The sequence below is a fragment of the Mytilus galloprovincialis genome, chromosome 1 (assembly GCF_965363235.1).
Source record: "Mytilus galloprovincialis chromosome 1, xbMytGall1.hap1.1, whole genome shotgun sequence".
NCBI lineage: Eukaryota > Metazoa > Mollusca > Bivalvia > Mytilida > Mytilidae > Mytilus > Mytilus galloprovincialis.
Genome location: NC_134838.1, coordinates 62,929,678 through 62,957,297, shown reverse-complemented (window position 1 = coordinate 62,957,297; position 27,620 = coordinate 62,929,678). Strand labels below are relative to the sequence as shown.

At 31.1% G+C, this 27,620-nt stretch overlaps 1 protein-coding gene across 6 annotated transcripts; it reads right to left on the bottom strand.

The window, feature by feature from the left end:
* LOC143080847 (uncharacterized) lies at window positions 1-27,620 on the bottom strand. 6 transcript variants are annotated; one of them, XM_076256944.1, is made up of 12 exons: window positions 27,528-27,620; window positions 19,004-19,224; window positions 18,413-18,627; window positions 17,290-17,424; window positions 16,444-16,573; window positions 15,563-15,624; window positions 15,189-15,236; window positions 10,100-10,183; window positions 8,929-9,483; window positions 6,080-7,279; window positions 3,747-3,791; window positions 1-2,027 (listed from the first exon to the last, which is right to left on the bottom strand). In XM_076256944.1, exons 2-11 carry the CDS (start codon window positions 19,149-19,151, stop codon window positions 3,747-3,749), a joined length of 2,622 nt encoding a protein of 873 aa, XP_076113059.1. In that variant the 5' UTR covers window positions 19,152-19,224; window positions 27,528-27,620; the 3' UTR covers window positions 1-2,027. The 6 variants fall into 6 exon arrangements, with proteins under 6 accessions (XP_076113059.1, XP_076113032.1, XP_076113077.1 ...); XM_076256917.1 differs by lacking the exon at window positions 15,189-15,236 and adding an exon at window positions 10,855-10,905; XM_076256962.1 differs by lacking the exon at window positions 15,189-15,236 and adding an exon at window positions 10,855-10,905 and having other exon boundaries at window positions 6,962-7,279.

The following is a 27,620-nucleotide window of genomic DNA, read 5'->3' as shown; positions in this document are numbered from 1 at the left end:
TACATTGTATATATTTAATGGTGTAGCTCAATATAAAACATTCACAGAAATGCTTCAGTAAGGCACATTTTTTTCTGCTATAATCTTACTAAAAAGCATTTTTTAACATGATATAGGATTTTCACATGTGCTAGCTGTTATAAATAGAATCAAAAGCATAAGACTATTAAAGTTTCTAATAAATAAACAAATGTGTGCGTTAGAGCAAAAGAAAATGTAGAAAGTGACATACGACTTTTGTTTGGCAAAAAAAAAAAGGCTTTACATTAAGGTTCAAAATAAAAAAAAAGTTAAAATAACAGTATTAGACTATTTATTTTTGACACATTTTTTCTTCTATAAATTTGACCTCGTTTTCCCTTCTTCCTAGTGATATTTCTTCCTACTTCTGCTGAAAGTCTGAAAGAAGTTAACATAGGACTTCAATTAATTGAATTTCTCTTTCAATGCATAAACCTTAGATTTATAGCTAAAAAAACATGAAATAACTATAACTTGAAGAAAGTTAAATAGATGAGGGGAGGAGGGGTTGGGATATCACTGAGCACTTTATTGTATCTGCTCACTCCATGGCTTATAAATATACATACATATACATATATATATAAATAAAATGAATAAATTCAACAATAAAAATATTTATTGCACTACATTGTATTACCTTGCTGAGAAAAAAAAGATTACAGAAACTAAGGTATTAATGCTTTCATTTGATCTTGAACTTTAACCTTGTGCTGTTTGGTTCAAACACAAAAACAACAAACAAACAAACAAATAAATAAATAAAACATCTCTTCTCGGCAGTGGCTACCATAACTTGCATTCTACCCTAGCAAAAATAATCCTGACCTTGCAAAATATAAATTTAAAAGTTTAATCTATTCCATGTAAAGGAGTATTTTTCTAATATATTAATATAATAAATCAAAAATCAAATTCTGTAACAGTCAAGGCACATTTAACAAAAAATAATACTTCAGTATATTGGTCCCTACAGAAAGGTAGATGTTGGATACAGACGGCAACCAAACAATACAAAAACAAACAAAATCTAGTGGTCAATTCAAAGTCTGCATCATCAGACTGGTGTCTAAACAAAATGCCAAGTTTTGAATCACCCAATGTCTAACAAATATGTGCTTGCATTTAAAAAAAAATAGATATCATTCTATCTCAACTTTATCTACTTGTGATTTTACTTAAAACACCCAAACAAAAAATAAAAAATCAATACAAAAATATTCTGTTACTGTTTTTACTCAAAAAATTGTAAAGGCACTGTTTATGTTAATAGTACATGTGTACTGCGTTTTTCAAAATGCATAGAAATAGACTCATAATATTTTTAATCCATGATACTGTAAAATTATTCTTGTAATTCTTTAAAAGACTTCAATAACATAACAAACATGATTTTTTTTTACAATATACTAAACCAAATTTAAAATACTAAATTCAATGCATATAGTGCAGGCCCGTAGCCAGGAATTTCCAAGAGGGGGGGGGTGTTTCGTTGGACTCATAAACTCGACTTTAACAGTCAACATTTGAACAAAACGTTGACTTTAACAGTGCTTATTTGATTTCAAGGGGGGGTCGTCCAACCCCCCGAACCCCCCTGGCTACGGGTATGTGGTGTAAACTCATAATAATCTTATTTGAATTTTATTCACTTTGCTGAATTTTGAAAAAAAAATCATCAGACAAAAATTCTACAAAGTAGATAAAAAAAAAGGAAATAATCTAATGCCAAAATAAAGTGACCCTGCCATTTAGTTATGTAATTGTAAACTTTTTTTGCTTTAATCACTATAATGTATATAAATAAATGAATGAACAATTGTAATATACAATCTAAATTCAAAATTAAATTCATAATAAAACTAAAGAGGTTTTGTATGTAATATTATATTGCATATATAATAAACAAAGTAAATGATTTAATACAATTTCTTTGAACACTAATAACAATATCTTTTAAAGCTGACTGTCGACTGGTGACTGGTATCTATATCTTAAGTAATGTTCTGGAAAAAAAGTACAAGAATCATGATTAGTCAAGAACACATTATATCACAACTGTTGGACAGAAAGTCACAGTACATAAAGTCATAGACCAAAAGTCATAGACGAAAAGTCACAGACGAAAAGTCACAGACAAATAGTCAGACAAAAACTTTCAGACAACTACAGGCTCTTAAGAGCCTGTGTTGCTCACCTTGGTCTACAATGTATGTGCATACAAGTATTAAACAAAGGACATAGATGGATTCATGACAGAATTGTGTTTTGATGATGGTGGTGTGTTTGTAGATCTTACTTTACTGAACATTCTTGCTACTTACAATTTTCTCTATTTATAATAAACTTGGCCCTTTAGTTACAGAGGAAAATATTTAGTAAAAATTTACAAAAAATTACAAAATTATTGAAAATTGTTAAAAATTTACTATAAAGGGCAATAACTCCTTAAGGGGTCAACTGACCGTTTTGGTCATGTTCACTTATTTGTAGACCTTACTTTGCTGAACATTATTGCTGTTTACAGTTTATCTCTATCTATAATAGTATTCAAGATAATAACCAAAAACGGCAAAATTTCCTTAAAATTACCAATTCAGGGGCAGCAACCCAACAACCGGTTGTTTGATTCATCTGGAAATTTCAGGACAGATAGATCTTCACTTAATCAACAATTTTACCCCATGTCAGATTTGCTCTAAATGCTTTTGGTTTTAGAGTTACAAGCCAAAATCTACATTTACCCCTATGTTCAATGTTTAGTCATGGCGGCGATCTTGGTTGGTTGGCCGGGTCACCGGGCACATTTTTTAAACTAGATACTCCAATAATGATTGTGGTCAAGTTTGGTGAAATTTGGCCCAGTCGTTTCAGAGGAGAAGATTTTTGTAAAAGTTAACGACAACGGACGACGACAGACGCCGAACGCCAAGTGATGAGAAAAGCTCACTTGGCCTTTGGGCCAGGTGAGCTTAAAAATCACAGACAAAAAGTCACAATTCAGTTATGAAAATTATTTTTCTTTTAATGAAAAAAACATTTTTTGTATTTTTCTTGAATTATTACATATAAAGCAACATTGTAACCAAAGTCTATTTAAAAAAAAAATCAATAATGATCAAAACAATTGTTCAAAGTGTCTTGGTACTTACATGGCCAAGAGAAAAATAGGCAAAAAAGAATAAAAAAGAGAATAATGGGGTGCCAAAATATAAAAAAAATGGACACTGGCCAATTCAGATGGGGATGGGGAACCACCCTTTTTTTTGGACGATCAATGCATTTGAATGGGGAAATATGGTTGGACCAACACCCCCTTTTATTCTGGGTTTGGAACCCACTTTAGAAAATGGCTGAATCCGCCCCTGAAATATATGAGAAGAAATACAATGAATAACGAATAACGAGCAACAATATACAAAATTTAGAAAAAAATTCTCTAAATAATTCAAGAATATATAAGGGACCCCATTTAGACCCTCACAAATGGTGATACATGTAAACAACAAATGTTATTTCATAAATTAGATCAAAGTATGATAAAAATAGTCACTTTAAAAAAAACAACAGAAAAAACAAATTTGGATGAACCTTGATACTAACAAGAATAAGTTTAATTACTAAACATGCTTAAATAAGAATTTGTTTCTAGATTATGACAAAATCTCTTATTTTCTCTTTCAAATTTGTTCTTTCTTTAATTCTTTATGGTGTGATGTACTTACTTATTTAAAGAAGGTATCAAATGGGTCATTGGCAGGTGGTGGCGCCTGTAAAATAGCATAAATAAATATATAGTTTAAATAATAAAGTTGACTCAGTTGTTCTATTTTCTATTGCAATTATTAGTTTACTTTCTGTTATTGTAATGTTCTCACAAGGGGTGCCACATGTGGAGCAGGATGTGCTTAAAAAGTTCCATTCCAGAGCACCTAAGATCCCCTCCCCCTGGTTTTGGTGGAATTTGTGTTGCTCAGTCTTCAGTATTCCTTCTTATGTTTTGTATCCTTTTGTTTGTATTTTCCTTGTTTTTTGGTTTCTTGCCATAGCATTGTCAGTTTGTTTTCAACTGATGGCTTAGAATATTCATTTGGTTTCTTTTGCCTCTTTTTTAGTGTCAACAGCTTGCACTTAAATATGGGTTATTTATCAACTGTCTAAAATTAATTGGTCTGCATACTTTAAAATTGATAAGTGTTACAATAATCATAATCCAGTCTTACACTGCTTATATCCCAAACCAAATATTATGTATCATTGTTTCTGCACTACAATCAATAAACTTTGTAATTAACAAAATATTTCTGAACATTAATCCAATCCACTTTTGAGCATTTACTTCACTATTTGATCGATTATGGGATTTTCAATTAAATTTGATCAACATAAGAGGTGCCACTATGTGAAAAAGAACTGCTTTCACATCAGGAGTATTTGACTTCACCTCTAATACTGAGGGGTTTGCGTTTTCTGTGGATGTTTTTGTTTTGTCCATTCTCCTTCTGTCTCTCTTTTGTCCTCATTTTTATTGTCTGTTGTTATCTTATTTTCCACTATAGTCTATTTTATAAATGTTATCAATTTACAAAGAAAATATACCGGTATACAAATCTATTAAGTCATAATTAAGTACCAACCCCTTTGGTACATGAAAACCATATTGATCATAAAGGTAGTACATTTTTTTTGTACTTTACATTTATATGATAGTAACATAATATTCCCAACAATTCTTTTAACTCTTTTGCTTATCACTATAGTGAAATTTAAAAGCTCTTTACACAAATGTCAAAATGTTAATTACTGGAAAATTTTTAAATGTTCTACTGTGTGATCAACCACCTCCTTATTTTTAAGCCATGGCTTTCAACAAAGTTTTCAGTCTGACAAAGCATAATTAATTAACATTGTATATATAAAACTATAAAAATTTGGGCCCCCCTTCACACTATGTACATCCATGTTAATATTTGTTAAGTGTTGAACCAATATCCCAATATATAAAGGAGGATCACACCTGTACAGAACAGAATATTGTGCAACACAAATATATTATCACAATAAATACATTTTTTTAAAGATCATACATTGGAGCCAAATGACAAATTTTGGAAACTTGTTTTTTTTAGCCAATTGTTTTCCATTAGTTAATTCAATCTCCAAAATAGATAAAAAGTTCTATAATAAAGAACTTGGTATGTATCAACTGTTTAAAAAGAACTAAACTAATATTCAATACAAGAATATGTGACCATAGGACAGACAGACTGCTTTTTCACTATCATATGTCCGTTTTCTGTGATAAGCAAATCTGGGTCAAGTTCCTAATTAGGCATATACTGTGGATTCATTTATTTTCATGGGTACACATTTTCGTTTTTTGAGGAAAACTTGCATATTTGTGGATATTTAATTTTGTGGTTATGGCAAAGTCTACATTCATTCCTTTAGAAAATTTGTAATTCGTTGAACATTTGAATTCGTGGTTCTTCTGTCCCAATGAAATCCACGAAAATTGGTATCCAACGAATATTAATGAATCCACAGTATTTTCAAAAGTTAATTTAATAAATAATATACATGAATCTGTACTAAGATTTAAGTTGATATGATGCATGACAAACTTCGTTTAACATAAACTTAAACCTAAATTTAAACCTACCCAAGGCACAACTTTAACCTGATATGAACTCAGACATTTTGACAAGAAAAATCAAATGCCTCCTGCTACTTAAGGCGGGGCAGAAAAATACTGTATGAAAATAATATATGGTGGAGGATATGGAATGAATGTATATTTGGTCAGTTGCATACATTGTATATAGCAAAAGGGCAATAGGGTTGGGAAATTAGTATATGTTATACATGCTATAATAAATATAAAATTTATGTAAATTATTTTTATAGGTGCTATTCTACTTTAAACAAATTGACAAAATTGATAGTTTTGGACCTTTTGTACACTTAAGGATCAACCAGTTATATCAAGTCTACAATTGTTAAATGTTAGTAAGCACACTTGAAGTTCCAATGTTTGTATTCTATAAAGTATACTTACTTTTGGTTTGTTACTGCTAGAATCTGTTGAAACTTTAATATTTTTTTTAACACCATTACTCTTAAAATCAAAGGCAAGAAATGGATCTGTGGATGAATCTAAATGCTCACTTTTCTGTCCTTTTGTTTGAATACTAAATGGCGAAGAAAATGGATCAGTGGAATTATTGTCAAAAACTTTAGAAAATCCATCGGATGAATTAAAAGGATCACAGTCTGCAAAGGGATCATTGCTCTGAAACGGATCTTCAATCACAAAACGACTACTTGACCCGGATGAATTTGAAGATTTGATACTCAATTTATCATCATCGGCAGATGAAGCATTTAAATTATTATTTTCTTCAACTTTCTTTTGAGTATTTGCACTTAAGTTACTTTGACTAGACTGAGATTCTCCAAGAGATTTTTCATTCAGACTTCTGCTCTGAGGTCGGGGTCGTGGAACAGGTATTATACTTGTCTTTTGAGATTCTGATGACATATTTCTAGGTGGTAATGCTGGTACAGGTTTATCACAGGAGTGCTGTTGGTGGGATGTGCCTGATAAGGGGCGTGGTGGGGGTGCAGGGGGTATTGCAGCAATTTTATCAATTTTCCTCTCTGGTGGCAGTGGCGGTGGAGGTCCTTCCGGAGAAGGCATATCAAAATTGTCACTGTCACTATCTCCATTGTTTGCAGACGACACGTGCAGATGATCTGGTTTATTTTGAGTATTGGCATTGTTGTTGCAAGCAGGAAATGCAGCATGTTGCATTGCTTTGAGAGGATTGTTAATAAAGGATGTATCAAAAGGATCATGACTTGCTGGTGTTGTCTTGAAGTTTGCAGCATCTGGTAGAGAAAAAGAATCGAAAGTGCCAAAAGGATCTTCTGAACTTGCCTGTACTTGTGGTTGATTAGCTTTTGCTAATTCGTTAATTGGTTTTCTGGTAGCAGCAGTTTGTTGGGCAAACAGTTGTTTTGGAGTCTTGTCTGTGCTCTTGGTTTTAATTTGACAAAGATCTCCAAAAGCATCTGCTGGAGGTTTAGGAGAGTCTCTCCCTCCTTCACCTTGCATCTTTTGCGGAGCTAAAAGTGGTTCCCCAAATGGATCATTGGTAGGTGCTGGCATTCCTGAATTTGCAGCTCCCCATGGATTAGGTTGATTAGGTGCTGGACCTCCAAAGCCAGGTCTCTGTGGAACAGGTGGAAAACCTCCCTAATGAAGAAAAAAATAATATACGATAATCAAATGACAAACAGTTTGTTATGTTTCAGGTTAAAAACAGATGCTCAAATCTTTATAAACTGTCAATATTTGGTGCATATACTTTCAACTGTTTTGCAATTTTCAGTCTAGGCACTACAAAATTAGTCAATTCAACTATCAAACTTAAAATTCCCTCCTAGCTATCTGTCTGCATACTTAGCTTAAATAACTATATCAAGGTTGCCCTTTTTGACTGTAAATCAAACATTATTTCATATTTAGAAAAAATATCTTATATTAGGTCAATAAAGTGTTCACAATTCTTCATGATCAAAATCTTTCCTTTTTTGGTCATTGATACCCATATTAATACATAATCAATATCCATTAGTTATTGCCCATTTATTCAAATATTGAAATCTTCTACGAAATAGGTTAACTATTACAACTAAACTTCAAAGTAAATAAATTTTGTTGGACAGACAAGGTGAATGCAATGATTGTTTATTACTGTTATCGAACTGAACTAACTAATCAAAGTAATGTAACATGTCTTCTAATTGGTTGAAAGATTTTTGTTTTTCAGCTTATAGACATAATTGTGTCATTTGACCTTGACATCATCAAAGTATTTTTCAGGATTTATTCCTAATAACATGGAATTTATAATTAAATTATACGGAATGACATATCTTTATTGTCTCAAAAGTGTGATGCAGACTTTAAAGAGTTAATCAGTGTGCACCACATTTAATAGATCATAGACCCCAAAAAAATAACAGTCTTTCCTTTAATAAATAGTACCAAGTTATAACCTGCCAAAGAGACTAAATCAAAGAAAATTACTCCTTTGAAATTGTTTATATGATACTGTATAACTTTTAAATTGTTAAAGGGATATATTTTTTTTTTAAAAAGATTATAGCATTTGAATATTGGAAAATTTATTGGTTTACATGTCTGAGACATGCCATCATAGACATCAATTAGTAGTTTTATCTTAATCCCTCTGATCTTTTTATACTAATCTGTTAATGTAGGATTATAAAAGCTATACATTTGTACATCAATTTGTGTTTAGTTCAAATACATGATGATAAGTGAAAAAAAGTCATCAAAGATACCAGTCAAGGTCGTTAAAAACTTCCATCATCAAAGATACTAGGCTTAAAAATTTGTAAACCAGATTTGGCATTCATCTACAAAAAACTAATGGCTAAGTTATTGACTTTTTTTTCCTTGGAATTTCTCATCGTTAAGACGTGTGTACAGCATCAAATTCATTTGAGATAGAAAAATTAGGAGATTTGGTATTGTTGCCAATGAGACAACTATCCATCATAGTTCAAATAAAGTTGATGAAAGCAATTATAAGCAACTAAACATCATTTAACAATGTGAATATATCACATCACCAAAATACATATATCTGCATTTCAATCTGTTATTTATAATTTGATGAGCTGTTAGAAATAAGCAAAAATATCCTTGTAACCTTAAAAGTACATAATATTTGGCTGTCATTATTGAAAGACTCCTGGACCTGGTGTAAAATAAACTCAGAGGAAGTTTGCTTGCATCCTTCATAGCATCCTTGAAACTTCATATCCTACCTACTGCTTTTAATTAATTATCTAAACATATTGGAGAATCATTACCGCAGGTTGTCCAAATGGATTTGCAGCAGGAGCTCCAAAGCCTGGCTGAGATGTTGGTACTCCAAATCCTTGTTGACCTGGTGCTCCTCCAAATCCTTGTTGTCCAAATCCAGTTTGAACTGTAAGTGGTGCCCCTGGTTGAGCACCAAACCCTGCCTGACTTTGTGCACCAAATCCTTGCTGAGGTTGACCACCAAATCCTTGTTGTTGAGGTTGAGCACCAAATCCTTGCTGAGGTTGACCACCAAATCCTTGCTGAGGTTGACCTCCAAATCCTTGCTGAGGTTGAGCTGCATAACCAGCATGCAGCATTCCTGGATTTTGTGGCATTGTAGGCTGATTTCCAAAAAGTCCTAGAATAGCATTTTTATCGACTGGAGAAGCTGGTTTATTACCAAACAGGTCAATATCTTGAAGGTCAGATGATGTGGATGTGGGTTCTCCACCAGCTGTGGAGGTAGATGTGGGAGAACCCCATGGATCATTGGATGGAGATGATGTTGGTGGATTTTCACTTTCAAAAAATGTTTCTAGCTTATTCATTTGCTCTATACCCTGTAATACAAACATATGTCTTATTTAGGGTTTTTGAATTGCCTCCCTTGATTCAGCTTTGCTGTCTTGTAAACTATCATTACTAGAATCTAATTTAGCATCACCAAAAATACAATTGACACTCCTAATCCTCTTTCTGGTAGCCTTTGTGTTATAACTGACAGAATTTTCCTTTTTATGCTTTTTGATTTCTATAAAATGAGTTCAAACTTCCAAAAAGAAGTTTTCTAATTTTTCTTTCCTTTTTTTGTTCGCATTTTATAAAGAGCAGCAAAATTGAAGCAAATTTTCCAAAAGTTTTTGTTTTTTTAAATAATGTGATGTCAATTCAACTCAATTCTTTATATAAATGAATTATGTTGGGTTTTTTTTTATTTGGGAATTCTGGTGCTGAAGGAAGCTCTTTTGATAGTGCTGGTTAAATTCATCAAAAATTCTTTTATTTGTGGAACTATTTAAATATTGGCGTATTGTACAGACATATCTATTGTTAAAAACTGTAAGTTAACCTCTAAATGTTCTGACTACTTCTTGTCTTTAGGTTGCTGTCTCATTGATGTTTAACCCACACCTCATTTAACATATACATGTATTTCAAATTAATATCTATAGTTACCTGACCAATAGTCTCAAGTTCACTTTCTAAATCGACCAATGAACTTCCAGCTCTCTCTTTGACTAGTCTGTTGTTTGTAGGGACCTATGAAATATGAAATACATGAAAGTTTAAAAACATTAATATCAGCCATTTTCCGGTGTTGTGCAGGAAAGGGTCACCAGTGGAGACAATGAAAAATGTTGTGAATGTGAAAATGTTTCAAAATAAAACTGATATCAGTGAATTAATGCTGGTACCAAATTTTATAGTTTGCACAACAAAATAACCTAAAATTCTGTTTTCAGAACTTATCTTGATGGTTTTAGATCATTTGCTTGTATCACTACACCAAAATACATAAAACTCCTTTTCAAAGAAAACATATTTTTAAAAGCAATGAATTATCAAAAAATCCCTCTTCACCATATAAAATGTCAATATGAATGCTGACAGCAAAATGGTTTAAAAAATTGTATCCAGTTATCCACAAGTCTTTATTATATCATATACTTAGAGTTGACTGGGCATCTAACTTATTTTCAAAACATCTGTTTGACATAAAACACAACAAAAAACTAAATGTGTTAAACAACGTGAAGACAATAGAACAAAAAGTTTGCAAACAAAGGTAACAACAGTAACTAGCTAGAATGTGCAAAATCAGAAAGCTGTACAGAAACGGTGTGTCCTAGTTCCTAATAAGAACTTAATTCCACATTGAACTAACAACAACTTCTTACAACAACCAAAATCACCACAACATCATGACTTACTTCATAGATAGGTTCTGATATTTCATCATATCCATTATAAATATATAGTTCCTAGGAGTGCAAATATCAAAGTAATAAAAAATATCAAATATGTTATACATGTAACATTATTGAGGCAACATAAAAAGATATACTGCAAAAAAATCATAAAGTAAAAATAAATTGTGTATAAAACAAGATACATATCACAAAACCTTTCTGGCCAGGGAATAAGTTAGAATTAGAAATGGTAATATTGTGTCTTCTAAACTTCATATCAAATAAAAACACAAATTGTCTCCCCTTTTTGGGAAACATAAGTTATCTCCCTTTAACAGTGTCATACTATTCCAGTAAGAGTCCATGACTAACATTTTTCTATTTCAAACCATTACTCATGTATAAAAACTTATCATAACGTTTACTATATCACAAACTAAAGTATCATGAGCTCAAAACATAATATGCATTTATTGGCCTTATGCAAAACCAATGTGGCCTACAACTTCAAAGCTTGAAATCAAACAATTACATTTTTACATTTTTTTAGCATGGAAAGTTATTGACTTTGATGTTATCTTGTTTAGAAAGAGTCTGCTTAATTTAGTTTTTTTTTAAACTAATGCCTTTGAGTAATTGTAATAGAACTTACAAATTATTCATCACTTTACAAAATATTTCAGTGCTTTTTTTTCCAAATCTTTTGATGTTTGTAATGAAAGATCTGCAACAACAGCAACTTGTTTTTTTCAATTGAAACCATTTTTTATTCTAAGTTCTTTTGATTTTAAATTATTATGACACTCACAGAGAAAAAAAGCTAATTCATTAGAACAGTATATCTTTAAAGTCTCCAGGCATTAGTATTTAATTTTTTATACATATTTTGATTTGATTTGATTTGATTTTCATGTTAATTTAATTTGTTGATCAATTTACAGAATGAAAAAGAGTCTAAATACTAATTCATGTAGATCTAATCGCCTTATGGGCCAAGGGTGGATAAATTTCTTGGGTGTTTTTTGTTGTTTATGGGTTTTTTACAGAACACTTAAGATAAGGTTAATAACAAGTATGTCATTTGAATTTTGAGATAAAGAGCATCGTCGGTTTTTATTCCATTGCCCAACAGAGTTGGAAAGGGAATATAGCATGATGATTTTTACACTTGCTTATAAATAGAGATAAAATGAACCGTTTCACTTGTTGGTCCTGATGATTCCTGTGTCTGTCTCTTTAAAGTTTTGCATGAAAGTTCAATGGCAAAAGATCATTTTGGGGCTTATCTGGTTTTATTAATGACCATTATTTGCTAAATTTTAACCTGCTGAATAAAGTCCTCTAAGAAAACTTATAGTGGCTATCAATTTGCTTTAATTGCAGAAAAATTGAATACTCATGGTTTTGCTTAAGTCTGCATAGAATCTGCATACAAGCCTCCTGAAAATTTCTACTTGTTTAATTAAATATTTAAATTAGTGGTTCACCTTTATCCAAGAGTTCAATAAAAGTTAGTTTACCATGAATAATTATGAATCTCCAGTATATTGTTATTCTTGATGAAACAATTTAACAGTAAAGCCATACAGGGGACTTACCGGTATTTGATTTTACCTGAGAAAAAGTCTTAATTCAGGAACATTTTAATAAAATTGAATCAGACAATATTATGTGATATGCATCATTATTTTGGCTACATGATTTATTAAGTCAAAATGAGTGATACTTCAATTCAATATTTTTTTTTTATTTTGCACACCCTGACATTGTTTTTAACAATCAGTAGATATTTCAGCATAGACAGTCATAGATAGCTTTTGATTAATTTTATCTGAACTTGCCTTATTGACAGAAGGCTATTTAACAGGTAGGAATAAATAGCATAACCTCAAAAAACAAGCACTTTAGTTGGACTTCTAAAAACTAATATTAATCATCTTATTCAATACATATATTTTTATTCAGCATACAGTTTTAGTTTGATCTTTATGTCTCCAAAAAACATTTATGACCATCCTAACTAGGAAATCATGTGTCTATAAAAATGTATGCTATTCCTCAATCCACAAAATAAAGAAACCAACAGTAAACATGGTAAATACTTATAAACTGTTTATATAAATATTCAATAATGAATAAATAATTTGGAAGGGAGATAATCTGGCAACAACTTAATGGCCACAGACCACTATTAATTCCTCTATCAGTTCTTTATAACGTTTTGTATCATTAAAAAAATTGCACCATGCACTTTTGTCAAATTTTTTGTGTGTGTAATGTATAGTACTAGTCCAAATATATATTCAAAATTCAGAAAGATTGAAGCAATCACTTTTACAAATTTAGCCAATACACATCCATACCCCTATTGACAAGTCAAGAGATGATCCGAAAACTTTAAATATTACCTTTTTGCACTTGACCTAATCACTAATTCCAAATCAAAATCAGTTTAAATACAACATCCAAAAATTTATTTCACCTCTCTTCTTTCATTTCCACCAAAAAAATTATAAGAAATGAGTGAGGAAGGGAAAGAAAAAATTAATTGTGGTCTTGGGCCTAATGATATAAAGCACTAGAACACACCCGTGATATCACGGGTCCGTGACTGAATTAAAGTATATAACTATGCGCAAGCCTTATTTTAGTATTAGTATTGTCATCTGATAAAGTCATGCCGATTATAAGATACACAGTTTTTCTCTGCTTTCAAGTCTTTCTGTTTGAACCCGTCGAACTGAAACAATAATATTAATTATTTGGAAAACAAAATGTCCTGGAATGGAGTATTTTTTAATCAACAGCATTGTCCTATATAAGTTATAAATAAAGTTGAATTCTTTGCTTCGCTGTTTTACGTCATGCCCACTAACAAATTGAAAACTGTACCTATACGCCTTATTTTTAGTCCAGATTTTTAGTATTCGTATTGTTATCTTAGAAAGTCTTACTGATTAAAATACTACAATAGGTAACAATTTGACAATTTAGTAGTGTCAACCCTGTGGTTATGACCCGTGTATATAGCATATTAATCCTGAATACAACGGTTGGTGGTGCGCCTGTCAGATGCGGAACGTACAGATAAGGTAATAGGTAACAGGTGAATATACTATTGGTATCGGAAGCGGACTCGACCCGGAACTTCTTAATTATTGGCAATATTAATTACGTGGAAAACAAAAGGGCCTGGAGTGGTGTAATTTTTAATCTACACCTTTGTACTATATTAGTTATATATAAAGTTGAATTCTGTGATTCGTCGTTTTTACGTGATGACGGCTGACAAATTGGACCTCGTAATTTTAGTATTATAGATAATAAAGGTTACCTCCCTTTACTCATGTAATTTTTTTTTTTTTGCATAACAAAATTTAACACATTCTAAAAAATAATTAAAAATAAATCAAGTATAGAGAAGCAATATAATACATGTTATCAGATTAAAGTAGAACTTTCAAATTTCTGGATGCAGGCACACTAAGATGGTGTAGTTCACACATCTCATTAAATAGAAAGTCAGAGAGGTATTTAATGGCAAGATATTGTGCACCACCTGCTTATATCCAGCAACTTACGTTCCCTTGCAATGAATAAAATTGATATAAATTCAATGTAAGCATGAAAAAGTGACTAGATTACTAGCATTCGAAAACTTTCTTGCAATGTGCAAGCACAGGGGGAAAATGATAAATCAAAATCAAGAGCATATAACCCGAAGTTTGAATATTAGATCATCCACTCTATATTTTTTTTCAATTATTAAGCATGCATTTAAAAAGTAAACATAGAAAAGAGTAGCATGTTTTCTGCTTAAAATTTTTAGAATGTTAAAGATGTGATAAGAACCTGACATGACACCCATCTCTTCAACAAAGTAGCAAGAGGTAAACAACTTACTAGTTAAAATTTTAAAATTGCTATAAAAATAGTTGGAGAAAAAGACATGTTCTTATCTTTAACATGTGTGTTCTCAGAGGTCTTGATAAGTTCTAGCCCAAAGCAAACATCTACATTAATCTAGAAAAATCTATTTGGGGCTTGTTACAAAAAACAATTTGGAAACCCAAAATGTTAATTAAAAAAAATATTTTCCTTTAATGTTGATTTAATCGTTATTGTTATCCAACAAGGAAAAAATGTTGTCTTTCATATACATGCATTGTCAGGAACGCAGCCTAAAAATGTTAGAGAGCTGATACACTGTAATAAGAAGGCAATATTATGAAATCAAGCATGAACTTAAATTTCTCACAGACAGAAGAAAAAACAGTCTTTGCATGAGTTTGTTCAGAAGAAAGCAATATCATATGTATGATCTAAATTGTTCTGAAATGCAGGAAATGTCAAACCTTTTGGTCAGTCCATGATGTAAAAACCTCCTTTTTGTTTTGATGACACTTTCAAGGAAAATAAATTAAAAACAATAATATATTGCCTTAAATCATACGAAATAAATAAAATGTCTGGTGATTGAAAAATATGGTTTTAATTAAGTCAACTTTTGTTTCTTCAGTTTTCTGGCTTGATTTTCAACCAACTATAACATTTTTTCAATTTGTTCTTTTGGCACTTAGATATTAAACATGCATCCATTTTTTTATATTTAGACCACACAAAACAATGAATTTAATAACTCATATTATGAAAACCCTATTAAATTTGGTTTATTGGTTCCATATTCATCAACACAAGGCTTGCTTGGAGTAAAATATATATGACTTACTGAATAGACAGGTTCTTCATCTGTATTTGATTCTGTATTTAATTCTCCATCTAATTTGATGACTGTAAGATAAAAGATTTATTTATAGACATAACAATTAAAAATGGAAATGCGGAAGGTGTCAAAGAGACAACAACCCGACCATAGAGCAGACAACAGCCAAAGGCCACCAAGGGGTCTTCAATGCAGCAAGAAACTCCTGCACCGGGAGGAGTCCTTCAGCTGGCCCCTTTTTCTAGGAATGCATTATTGCATATTGCCCAGAAACCCCCTTTATTTCTCAACATTTTTTTAAAAACAATAGTATATAAGATACAACTGGACAAATGGTAGAGAAAATAGGTTTTAATTGGAGAATAAAGACCAGAGGGTTTGGCCTATATCATTCCCTTTCAAAAAATAGACTACACATTCCTCATGAATCGTTCATGAATGGTTTTCTTTTAAGATAACTGTTTTGCAATGAAATCTATATGCTAGCTTTTTACAGCATCCAAATACCAAACATGGTAATGAAGTTCCTTTACTTTAAGAAACGTCAGATTAAATTAAATTTTGTTTATATCGTTATGTGATGCTCCAATCAAATTTCTTTTCCCTGTGTCCCAAGTTTGCAAAATAGTAATTAAGGTTTATCAAGTCAAGAAGATTAACCTGCAATTATGTCACCACTTACATCCTGGCCTTTACACCAATCATGTGATCATTTAATTCATGTGATAATGTTACAGATTCCTGTGTCTAACAATCTTAGGAAGCTTCATATTTCAGGTCCTCAATCTCAACTTGTATTACCTAAACATGTATATAACTGGTGTGTTCTCTCTCTTACCATTTTGTTTCTCTTCTCAAAGCAAAATATCCCTTTAAAGATATCTTACCATTTGGATCTTGTTTCTCTTCTTTATTTTCTGGGGATTCTTGCTGCTTTTTTGCTTCCTCCATTTCTTTCTTTTTTCTTTCAAATATTACTTGAAATAAATCTCTCAGTGTCAAGACAACAGCTTCAGACTATTTAAAATATAATTAAACATATCTTTTATTCATTGATCATATGTGATGATTGCTTTGAAAATTGTTTCTATCAAATATGTAACTGAATATGCACTAATTTTTGCTTTTTCCGTCTGCTTTTGTATTATAATAATTTTAAAGATTTAATCTAGATGAAAATAATCCTAGATCTATAATATATACTCTGTTACCTCTTTCAAAGGTTGCATATTTTTGTAATGTTTTTTTTTTAATTTCATCAATTCGTAGTTATAAACTTACCATGTGGGATTTTTATCAAAGGGAGATAATATTTGAAAAATTAATTTGTATAGTTATTCTTCAAAGTTCATTTGAATATCAATAAGCTCAATTTCATGAAAAAGACAATAAAATCAACCTACAACCAAAAAACTTCTGAATAGATATTATCTTTAAAGGAAAATCCCTCTTTTATTCATAATTGATGCCAGCAGACAGATCTATGTTCTTATGTGCTATTTTCTGTCAAGTCATCAAATGTACAGGGTTTTTTATGAGTATGACAAAAGAAGCTTACTTTCAGTCAAACCTACTATTCTAAAAAATGAATTTATAATGATAATTAAACTATTTATTAAAACAGTTTATGCAAACCCTGTCTATTTAGTATTTGTATTCTGAATTGAGCATTGAAAATGGATGAGTTGTGTTAGAAAGGTAATGAATAAAGTGCTGATATATATTTTACATACTGCTTTTTCTGTTTTGATGCCATAGAATAAATGTTTTTTCTCCTCTGTACTGAAGATATAACCAAAGGCCCTAGAATCGCTCATATCTCTGGATATAAAAGATACTTTGTGTACTGGATGCGAGTGTTCTACTACCTATAATATATGAAATAATTTCATCAAAATATTATCCAAAATACAATGCACATGGAAGCACAAAAAATCACTTGTTACATAAAATAAATTTTATTAACTAGCACATTGTAATATTGAAAAGAATGTTTGAAATAGAATAATTTGACAACAACAATGTCATCGGGTATTCAATCTTATAAATATCATGCATATTGTACAAACATTTACATCCAGACATATTCCAAAGTGTACACAAGTACAACAATTTTTGGTAGATTCGAAGCGTTTTGGCTTATAGTCCTTCGTGCATGATTAGGATCGTTATTGGGTGAGACAGTCTTGACAAAGTCCTGTTAACACTCCGCTGCCGGTACATATATATATAGGAAAGATCTGACGAAAAAAAAAATCAACTTTTTTATTTGCAGTTATTTCCCTTTATCTTTTTTCTTCAGGGAGACGGATTAATATAAGGGAAACCTTGTTTCCGAATCCCTTTGTAATATTGTATCACTGTATTTATATGTGTATGTCATGTACATGATTTTTTGAAATAAAATATGTTTAAAGTACACAAATATAAATAAATACAGAAAGGCTCAATGAGGTATATGCATATTCAAGTTGACAGCCTTAAAGTCTCTTTAGACCATTTTGGCGTTCATCGAATGAGAACTTGATTAATTAGCGTGTTAATAATTTTAAACCCCTAATAATTACTTTTTTAGGTTTCTCAAAGAACTTAAATCTTTCTTTTCATATTACAAGTGTTACTTTGTCTTTGTTTATCATAACCTACATATGTACACCTGTCTTAAATACAGTGATGTGTGACCTTTAATTTTGTCATATCTTTTAATTTATTGAAACTGAAAAAAACATGTTCAATTATGATTCTCAATATATTTCAAACTGATTTGTACATTAAATCTAGATAATTACATGTCAAAAACCTTAAATTTGAAAGTCTCTTTTACCCATCTAGAATTTTAATCTTTCTTTTACTCACTCCATGTCTAACATCAACAAGTTTTATTCCTTCCTCAGAAACATTGACAATAATTCTTTGTTTGTGTACACCTAAAGCTTTGATTTCTGCTTTTAACTTCTGGATTTTATCCTGGCACATTTTGTCTCCTCTTGCCTCAGGGACCTCCTCAGTTCCTATCATCTTGGCATTAAAGCTAATTCCTTCCCCTTGAAATCTGAGTGGATCATTTTTGTCTGTAAAAAAAGAATCATATTTTTTTTAAAAACATTGGACAATGGAAATATGGGGACTTTCAGAAATCATAAGTCACAGAGAAACTAACAATGCCATGGCAAAACACTATAAAACAAGAATGGCATAGGAACAATTATTGGTGCATTAAGTTTCAAGTTGATTGGACTTCAACTTCATCAAAAAAAATCTTGACCAAAAAATTTGACCTGAACATGCTGAAGCAGGACAGACTGACGAACGGACAGACAAAAAAACAACAAAGGAACAAATACACATACTGAAAAACATACGGTAATGCACCTATGTAGGGCATAAAAAAGACAATACATTTCAAAAATCAAATATTTCAAGGTTAAAAATAAACAAAACTTGTACCTATTTTTCTATTCACTCTGAAAACAAGGGCGGGTTTCTGAGGTGTTGTTGCAGTGGTGGCAGCTGTTGTTGTGGTTGGGTCTGTGACTGTTACCGTGGTTACAGTAATGGTTTCTGTGGCAGGAGTGGCTTCTTCTGTTGTCGACATGATGTAAGATGAAGGCTTAAAATATGAATTTTCCTTAGTTTACTTTGTTCAGATCAGAATCTTTCTAAAGTGCCTAAAAGAAAAAAAGGTACCATTTATAAACCAAACTAAAACTTCAGAATTAATTAGTATCATTATCATTGTTATATTTTCATACTGATAGAATAACTTGAAACCTGGTACCAGAAGTCAGATTATCAAAACTGGCAGGTTTTTTTTATCAAAATTGTTTCCTGTATGTACATGTATAATTTTTATAATTGGGACTATATTAAGAAGAGCCTTTCATACTTGTTTTACAGGGAAGCTGTGAAACTGACTTCCTACACACAATTAAAATATTCAGTGGTGGATCTAGAAATTTTCATAAGAGGGGACAGTCCCCAGCTCCAGCAAAACTATTACAACTACATGTTCATATATATCATGAACAAATATTGATTTGATAGAACTTCACAAGAGTGGAGTTTTGAATCTCAGATTACGACTAATCCTGAAATTCCACTATCTTTGTCTCTAATTGATTTTTTAGCAAGGGTCTTATCGCAATCAATTTTTCATATATTTATGAAATACAGTTAATTATGGAATTATATAATAGTCACAATTGACAATACGGCTAGGTAAAACTCTCCTCTTCAAACAGGGTTACCGGCAGATATTAGGTCAAAGTTACTTTGTTTTTTTATCTATATATAACAGTCTATTATTTGAACTTGGAATTATTTTTAACTATGGAATTTGCTTGATTTCTTGTTATTGAAATTTTTAATAAAGTCCATGATTATTCTGTACTGAAATGTTCTGTGCTGCGCACAACACTTTCTATTACAAAGAAAATAGTATATTTTCAATAGAATATACTGTGCCGCGCACAACACTATCTAACCAAAACACATTGTATGGAAAGTGTTATTAACCACTCAAAAGATCATAATACAAAATAAACATGGAATTTATAAAAAAATTTAAACACAAGAAATTATGCGAATTCCATAATTAAAAATAATTCCAAGTTCAAATAATAGCCTGTTATATAGATATATGGAATTGCTTTCATCTTTTCAACATATTTTTTCCTTGAGGGAGAGTAAAATTGAAGAAGGGTCTCTAAGTGCAAACAACTCTTTGGATTTCCAAAAATTTCAAAAACAAAATCTTTTACTACTGACGTCTTCAAGTATATCATTAAATATGAAAACATATTTTAACATACTATTAATTTGACACATGTTTATTATTTAATCAGGTCAATATTAACACAATAAATAATTAATCCAATTTACACAGAACATAACATTTATAGCCACAGGGGTATCAAAATAGTTGTTTCCGTACATTCCCATTAGAAATAATGTATTACAATACATACATTTTTGCACAGATCTACTGTAAGAGGCATACATTACACCTTAAATATCTTGTTTTAATCCTTACTTGTTTAAAAGATTGAGAAAATTAGTATGTACATGTACAGTCTAAAATTGGGGTTTTTAAAAATGATGATGTCATTTATCATATTCATTTATTTCATCGTTCAAAGTTTTTGTAATTTTTTTTGTAATTTTTTTTTCATTGAAAATGTTGCATTTCTAATTACATTTTTTTTTTTACAAAATCCAAAAATTAATTTGGCATCTTCCAACAGCAAATAAATGAACCTCGAACACTGAAAACTATTGAAAGCAAAATGTACATGTATATATATGTATATATTGATATGCTTTTACCATATATATGAAACTTCAAGAACAATTGTTATAAAGCCTTTCATACTTGTTTTGCAGGGAAGCTGTGAAACTGACTTCATACACACAATCAAACAATACAGTGGTGGATCTAGAAATTTTCATAAGAGATCATGACCAAATGTTTAACAAATTAATAAAATTGAAACATTTTAAGTATTCTAATGTCCATGTATGAAGTGTAGCTAAAGGACTGTTAGGCAATTCACTTATCCTAAAAAAAAACACTTTCATAACCATGATAACAAAATTTTTAACACATATGACATTTATCGGTATGTTAATTTATTCAAACATAATGACGCAAACAGACTGGCCTTGAAGCATAATATGACAAAATTTATTTAACAATTCACAAGCATCTAATTAAAAGTTTCTTTTATTAAGGAGAAAAAAGTGAAATAACAAAAAACATTGAAATCCAAGGAGAATTTAAAACAGAAAGTCCCCTTATCAAATTGCAAAATCAAAAGCTTTAACACAAAACGCATCAAACTAATGAAAAACAACTTCCATATTCCTGACTTCAGAGAAATGTATTTAAAGCCAACTTTGATCTCTTAGAAGCATCAAAATTATTGCAATAATATTTTGAATTATTTAAAAATGTTGATTTGATTTTTTATGCAGCATGATATATTGAAATATTAAGAGTTCCTATAAAAGTATATAGTCACTTATACACATTTTTATGTAGGGGCCAGCTGAGGTCCACCTCCAGGTGCAGGATTTTCTCGCTGCATTGAAGACCCATTGGTGGCCGTCAGCAGACAGTTGTTATCTGCTCTTTGGTCAGGTTGTTGTCTCTTTGACATATTCCCCATTTCCATTCTCAATTATATTAAATGATATGGCATTGTAAATTTAGAAGAGTAGATCAAGAGTTAAAACATAGCAGACATGGCCAATGATGAGATACATACTATGATGACAAAAAGTCATACTATTTCACTTTTTTGGACCAGGTAAACAACAACAGGATGCATCTCTCTACTACATGTATATACTTGTAATAACGGGATTAAACCCATATACAATACAATAATGCATTCATAAACAAATAACATCAGTTGGCAAACTTTCATATTTCAACGTATTTCAGTTTATATACATATATGCATGTATCTAATACTTCCTGTAAGAAGATAAGTACATGTATATTTGTATGTAACTTTTCTTCTAATTATAGTACTTCATCCCAATATTGAAAAGTCTGATTGTGTAAACACTTTAAAATACTTTGATAATAGCAAGTTTTGCTACATAAATTTGATTTAAACTACATGAGAATTTGACCTTATTAGCATTTTACCCACTTTTAATGAGCACCAAGTATGGGTGAAAGTGGTAGGGGTCTCCATACCTGCCAACTGTCACTATTTGCGGGGGATTTCCCCCATGGAGGCTCCCAAATTGAAATTTTAAAAGAGCAATTATGTCCACAATTTTAACAAAACAATTAATTTTACAATGAATTGAGGCATATAAAAGTATGAAGAAGCCAAGAAACAAAATTACACTGAATTTGAAGGCCCCTTAAAGTTTTTTTAAGGAGTATGGCAGCCATCTTGCACGCAAAACCCCCATGGACATTTTGAAAACTTGGCAGGTATGGGTCTCTTGGTAAGAGCTGAAATGCAAATTCTACACAAGACAAGCACGATAGGATGAAAATAAATATTCTGCATCAGAAAATTCAAAAATCAATCATGTACAAAAGTGCAAATAAATTGTTTGTGCAACAAAGCAGCATAAAAAATACATCCATAGCAACAGCCTCATGAAAATAAAAATTCAATATACAAAATATTCTCCTCCCCCTGACCCCCTCCTCCAATTATCAAATTTTCATCCCCTAAACACAAACTTTAACATGTAAACTAAGCAAACGTTTTAAAGTCAATAGACCATGACAGAGAAGGCAGAGCCAATTAGTAATCTCCATGAATATGAGATGGACCAATACTTATACAATTGAATACCAACTATAATGGACCATCACTGACCTTATCCCAAGCTAGTACATTGTTCAGCATGACACCACCAGAAACAACACGCTCCTAGGTCTTGCTTTTTTTACTTCATGGAGGTGTGACAAAAAGGGGTATACAGTATATCAATAGGACAAAACAAGATAATCCACAATGCAACAGTCAGGGTAAACTTCAATGGAAAAAAAAGGGACAAGTAGGAGTCAACATTAATGTAAACAACACTTGAGTAGCCACCTATTTAACCTTATGAACATCCATGAAATATTTGCCACTGGACATTAAGCAACCAATAATCAATTACAATATAATATTTTTAAAATTCTTATAATTTAGTACAACCACAAACCTTTTTCTGGTACAATCCTAGGCTGCTTTAGGGGAAAAAAGTGTTACATGTAAATAAATCCTATGTAATTTTACATGATAAAAGTTTTATGCATGGACATGATGAAGTAGACTAGAGATCGGAGATAATTGAGATAAACCACATAACTCTTCCTCGACAATCAGAATTAAATCCTTTATCATTAAACAAAGATTGAAGGTTCATTTGATAGTGATTAAAACTGCATAATATATCTATATGTATCTGTAACAATTGGGCGTTCTGGTGGGTAACACCGAGCCAAATTTCGAGGGTGTGCTTCTTTTGATATATGATAATGTTTCAACAACTTATAAATCATAGAATTTTAGGGGACAAGTTAAAAAAAAAACCTAAACCATTTGAGTTTATTTGATGTTTTCTTCATTCTTTTTCAAAAAGGAACCTAATCACATTTTGAAGTTGATCTGTTGTATTCTTGGCCTAAATACATGTACAAAAAAAAATGGTGTATGTGGTCGTAGTTTTCCTTCATGTTTTACAGATATAAAATAAGTTTATAACATGCATATAATGATTTAATTATACATCTCTTTATTATCTGATAAACTTAATACAGTCACATGTATATCTATTTATAAAGATAAATGTCAATGCATGTCAAGATTTAGTCTAGTGAGCAATGCAAATGAAAGTTGCAGATGTAGGTTAAGAAATGCACTTAAACAGCACAGGTTGATAAAAGCAATCCACATGTCATGCATGTCCATGATAAAAATTGATTGAAAATGAACAATTTTTTTTAGATATGATCCCTAAATGTGACCACCATTATGACCACACAAAGAGGACATACCATCTTCTTTCATAAAAGTCATAGGACATTTTATTTGTTTGTTACATGTATCTAGAGTGACAGTAATCAGCCATTGGTTAAGCTTCCAAATATATACCATTATATACTTATATGACTGTTGATTCATTATTATTCATGGGATACCAATTTTCATGGATCTTGTGGGTACAGGTGAACCAAATGTTCTAAGAAGTACGTATTTTCTATTGGCTAAAATGCAGACTTTTGTAAAAATGGGTTACAAATTTTAAACCATGAAACCAAATATCCACTGAAAAATGATTTTTTTATCATCAACAAAAATGTGTACAAACAAAAATACCAGTAAACAGTCAGAGCTCAGACATAAACAAGTCGATTTTTGTTTTTGACTTAAAGAAGTCAAAACATGTAGAGTGGGGTGCTCATTTTCGCCACATCTTTCCATGTTTTCTACAGTTTATGTTCAGGTCTAAATGTTTTTGAAGAATACTGATATTTCTATATATAAACTTCAAATGCAAAATATACTTAAGCTTGAAAACCGGTTTGTTTTAAGAAAATCATCTGAAAAGTTAGATTAAAGGGTGTTTGAAATTTCCGGATGTTTTGTCAATGGGGGACACATATTCGCCGTTTGTACACATCTATTTAAAACCAAATAACCGCAGCTTTTAACAATTTTTTTCAAATCAATTGCATTATAGATGAATAGCAGACATTTCAAAGGTATAAAGAATTCAAAATTAGGGCATTCAGTCAAATATTTACTTAGAAATACTTCTTTGAAATCGTGTTTTTTATTCAGGAAATTGTCCGAAAATCGGTGTCTGTTTTTCGGTCATTTTCGGTAGGAGCTGCAATTTTGTCTCAGTTTAAAAAAATATTATATTTGTTATAAAAATATAATTTACGGGTACATTTCTTCCATTTCAGCCATCCTTTGAAGTTTTTACACCTCAAAATCCTTAAACGGCGAAATTGTGTCCCCGGCGAAAATGAGCACCCCACTCTATACATATATTTATTATAAAAATGTGTTTTCAATTTTAGACTTATCTAAGTCAGAAAATGACAGACTTGTTTAGGTCTGTTTATGTTGATGAAAAAACTTAATTTTACTTGGTGGCCAAAGTACACCACCTACATGTATGACAGCAAAAACCTGTCTGAGAGTTCACAAGGACTTGAGCTATCTATGTTTAATTACCTAATTGAACATCATTACTAAAAACAGATGTTTTACCTCATTAAGTGTGGTTCCAGGTGGTTGCATTGTAAGGTTAATTAAGATTATCTCCGACTTTTTTTGCCTCTTATTCATATTTTTCTTTAGAAGACAAAGCATTGTCTTTCAATGTTGACATTATTTGATTTAGATGCATACCTTTTTATAAAGATGCGTGGGTCTTGAAGTTAACCAATTTTGATAACTTATCGACTTGTAGGAGTCGATATTTGCAACTTTTTGATTCTGGTGACAGGTCAATTATATCTTGCTTAACAATATTTGACTTATTAAAGTCGTATTTTGTCTTGCATTAAAAGGAGACAAATCCTAAAACTTACAAATTTAGACCTCTATGAGTCAAAAGCAGATTCAGACTTATCTATGTCTGAGCTCTGACTGGTAAATGAATCCACAGGAGCTAACTTCCTGTAGTGGCTAGCACATTAGCAACATTATGGCTAATCTTTACTTCACATGTTTAAGTGATCACCCTGCTGGACAGTACTGTGAAATTTTTTATTGTCTGTTTTGAAAGATGAACAAAAGTGGGGAGGGGAGGTGCTCATATAAAACAGGTTCAACCTCCATCAAACTTGTGAAGCTATCTGGACCATTGAATTACAAGTATATCTTCTCTGGGTGTTTTGCAGAGAAGCAGAAAATACTAATTCTTTGGTTTGACCCAACTTGGTTTAAAACTTATATCATTGGGTTTGGTAGTAACAAATGTAGGTAATATTACTTTTAAATTGGTTTTAACAGCAGAAAAAATATTATGTGCCTTGTGCAAATGTTGTGCTTGTTCAAAAATTTAAAAAATCATTAAGGGGAGACACTTAAAACTAGAGTTGGGTTGTTAATATTATTTTTTAGGGCAATAAGCTAATGTAAATGCATATACATATGTAGGTTGGAGTGACCCTCATTAAAGTGAATTCTCATTAACAATACATGTACATCTGAATCCAAAATAAATTAAATGAGAGATATATGAGGTACATTTGTATACATGTATACAAAAACCAAGTATGTGTCAAAAGTACACTGATGCCCCACTCTCATTATTATTTTCTATCTTCAGTGGACTATGAAATTGGGGTAAAAAATCAAATTTGGCATTTAAATTAGAAAGATCATTTCATAGGTAACAGGTGTACTGAGTTTTAAATTGATTGAACTTCAACTTCATCAAAAACTACCTTGACCAAAAACTTTAACCTAAAGACAGACGGACGAACGGACAGACGGACGAATGGACAGCTGAACAGATGCACTGACCAAAAAATATAATGCCCTCTACTATCGTAAATGGGGTATAAAAATAAGATGATCCTACAATAGCTGAAACAATAATAAAATAATTCATCAATTTTGCAGTAATTCATATGTACCGATATTTATGTTACATGTCAGTCTTTTTAAAAAAAAATATCTTTTTTTTTTAACTTTGAAAAATTGTGCTTAAACCATTTTCAATGATGCACTTCTGAAGAGGTTTGGAGAATTTTTGTTTATATGTACAATGTAGATATAGGAATTGAAGATGTGGTACAACTGTATGTCAATGACATGGTATAGTAAAAACAAGTTGTAAATGTAGTGTAACCATCAACAATAAGTACAAAAGATTACAATTGTCAAGTGTCAACATTGAAAAATTATTCTTATACAAGGAGATTTGACAAATGTAATAATTAATATTACCTGCATCTACATCATTGTACATGTGTACAGTACAAGAAACTTACATTTACATGATTGATACACAAGAAGGTATTCAATTCTGATTCCTTTAGCAGTGTATAAAATCTTAATCTATGTGAATATTATCTTTTTCTTCTTCATAACATAATAATTACTTTGTGATGTTCCAAAGTGGTACACTTTATCAATATTATATCGTAAAAGGGGGCGTGTAGCATGTACATTTCAGATACACACTATTATCTCGGCAATTAACCGTTCCTTATTAGGAAATTACATGTTGAAAACATGTGAATATTTTTCTAAACTAGTAGAATATTTCCTGGTTTGTATTATACCAATTTTAAGGATTCCAAAGTGAAATGAAATGGTTCAACAACTTTGACCCCGTTTCTGAAGTTGAGATCAGGTGATCCAAAAATAAAGCGAATTTCTGTGGACAAAACTGTGAATAAATTAGGATGAAGGAACACATAATTTTTAAGAAATTCAAAAATCTATTAACTTTTGTCTGACAGTTTATAGAAATGTTCACTTACCCTTTGTTATTCATGTACCCATTTTCTCGTGGGCGATCATGCATCAAAACAAACCAAAATCAAACTAAAAAGAAACCAACCACGGGAAGGACT

Excerpts from the sequence above, each read along its gene's own strand:
- LOC143080847 (XM_076256917.1), bottom strand. The coding sequence starts at position 19,151 with ATGTCGACAACAGAAGAAGCCACTCCTGCCACAGAAACCATTACTGTA. Across the intron at positions 15,625-16,443 it reads AGAGAAACAAGATCCAAATG|TCATCAAATTAGATGGAGAA; the intron begins GTAAGATATCTT and ends TTTATCTTACAG. Across the intron at positions 9,484-10,099 it reads AACTTGAGACTATTGGTCAG|GGTATAGAGCAAATGAATAA; the intron begins GTAACTATAGAT and ends TTTGTATTACAG.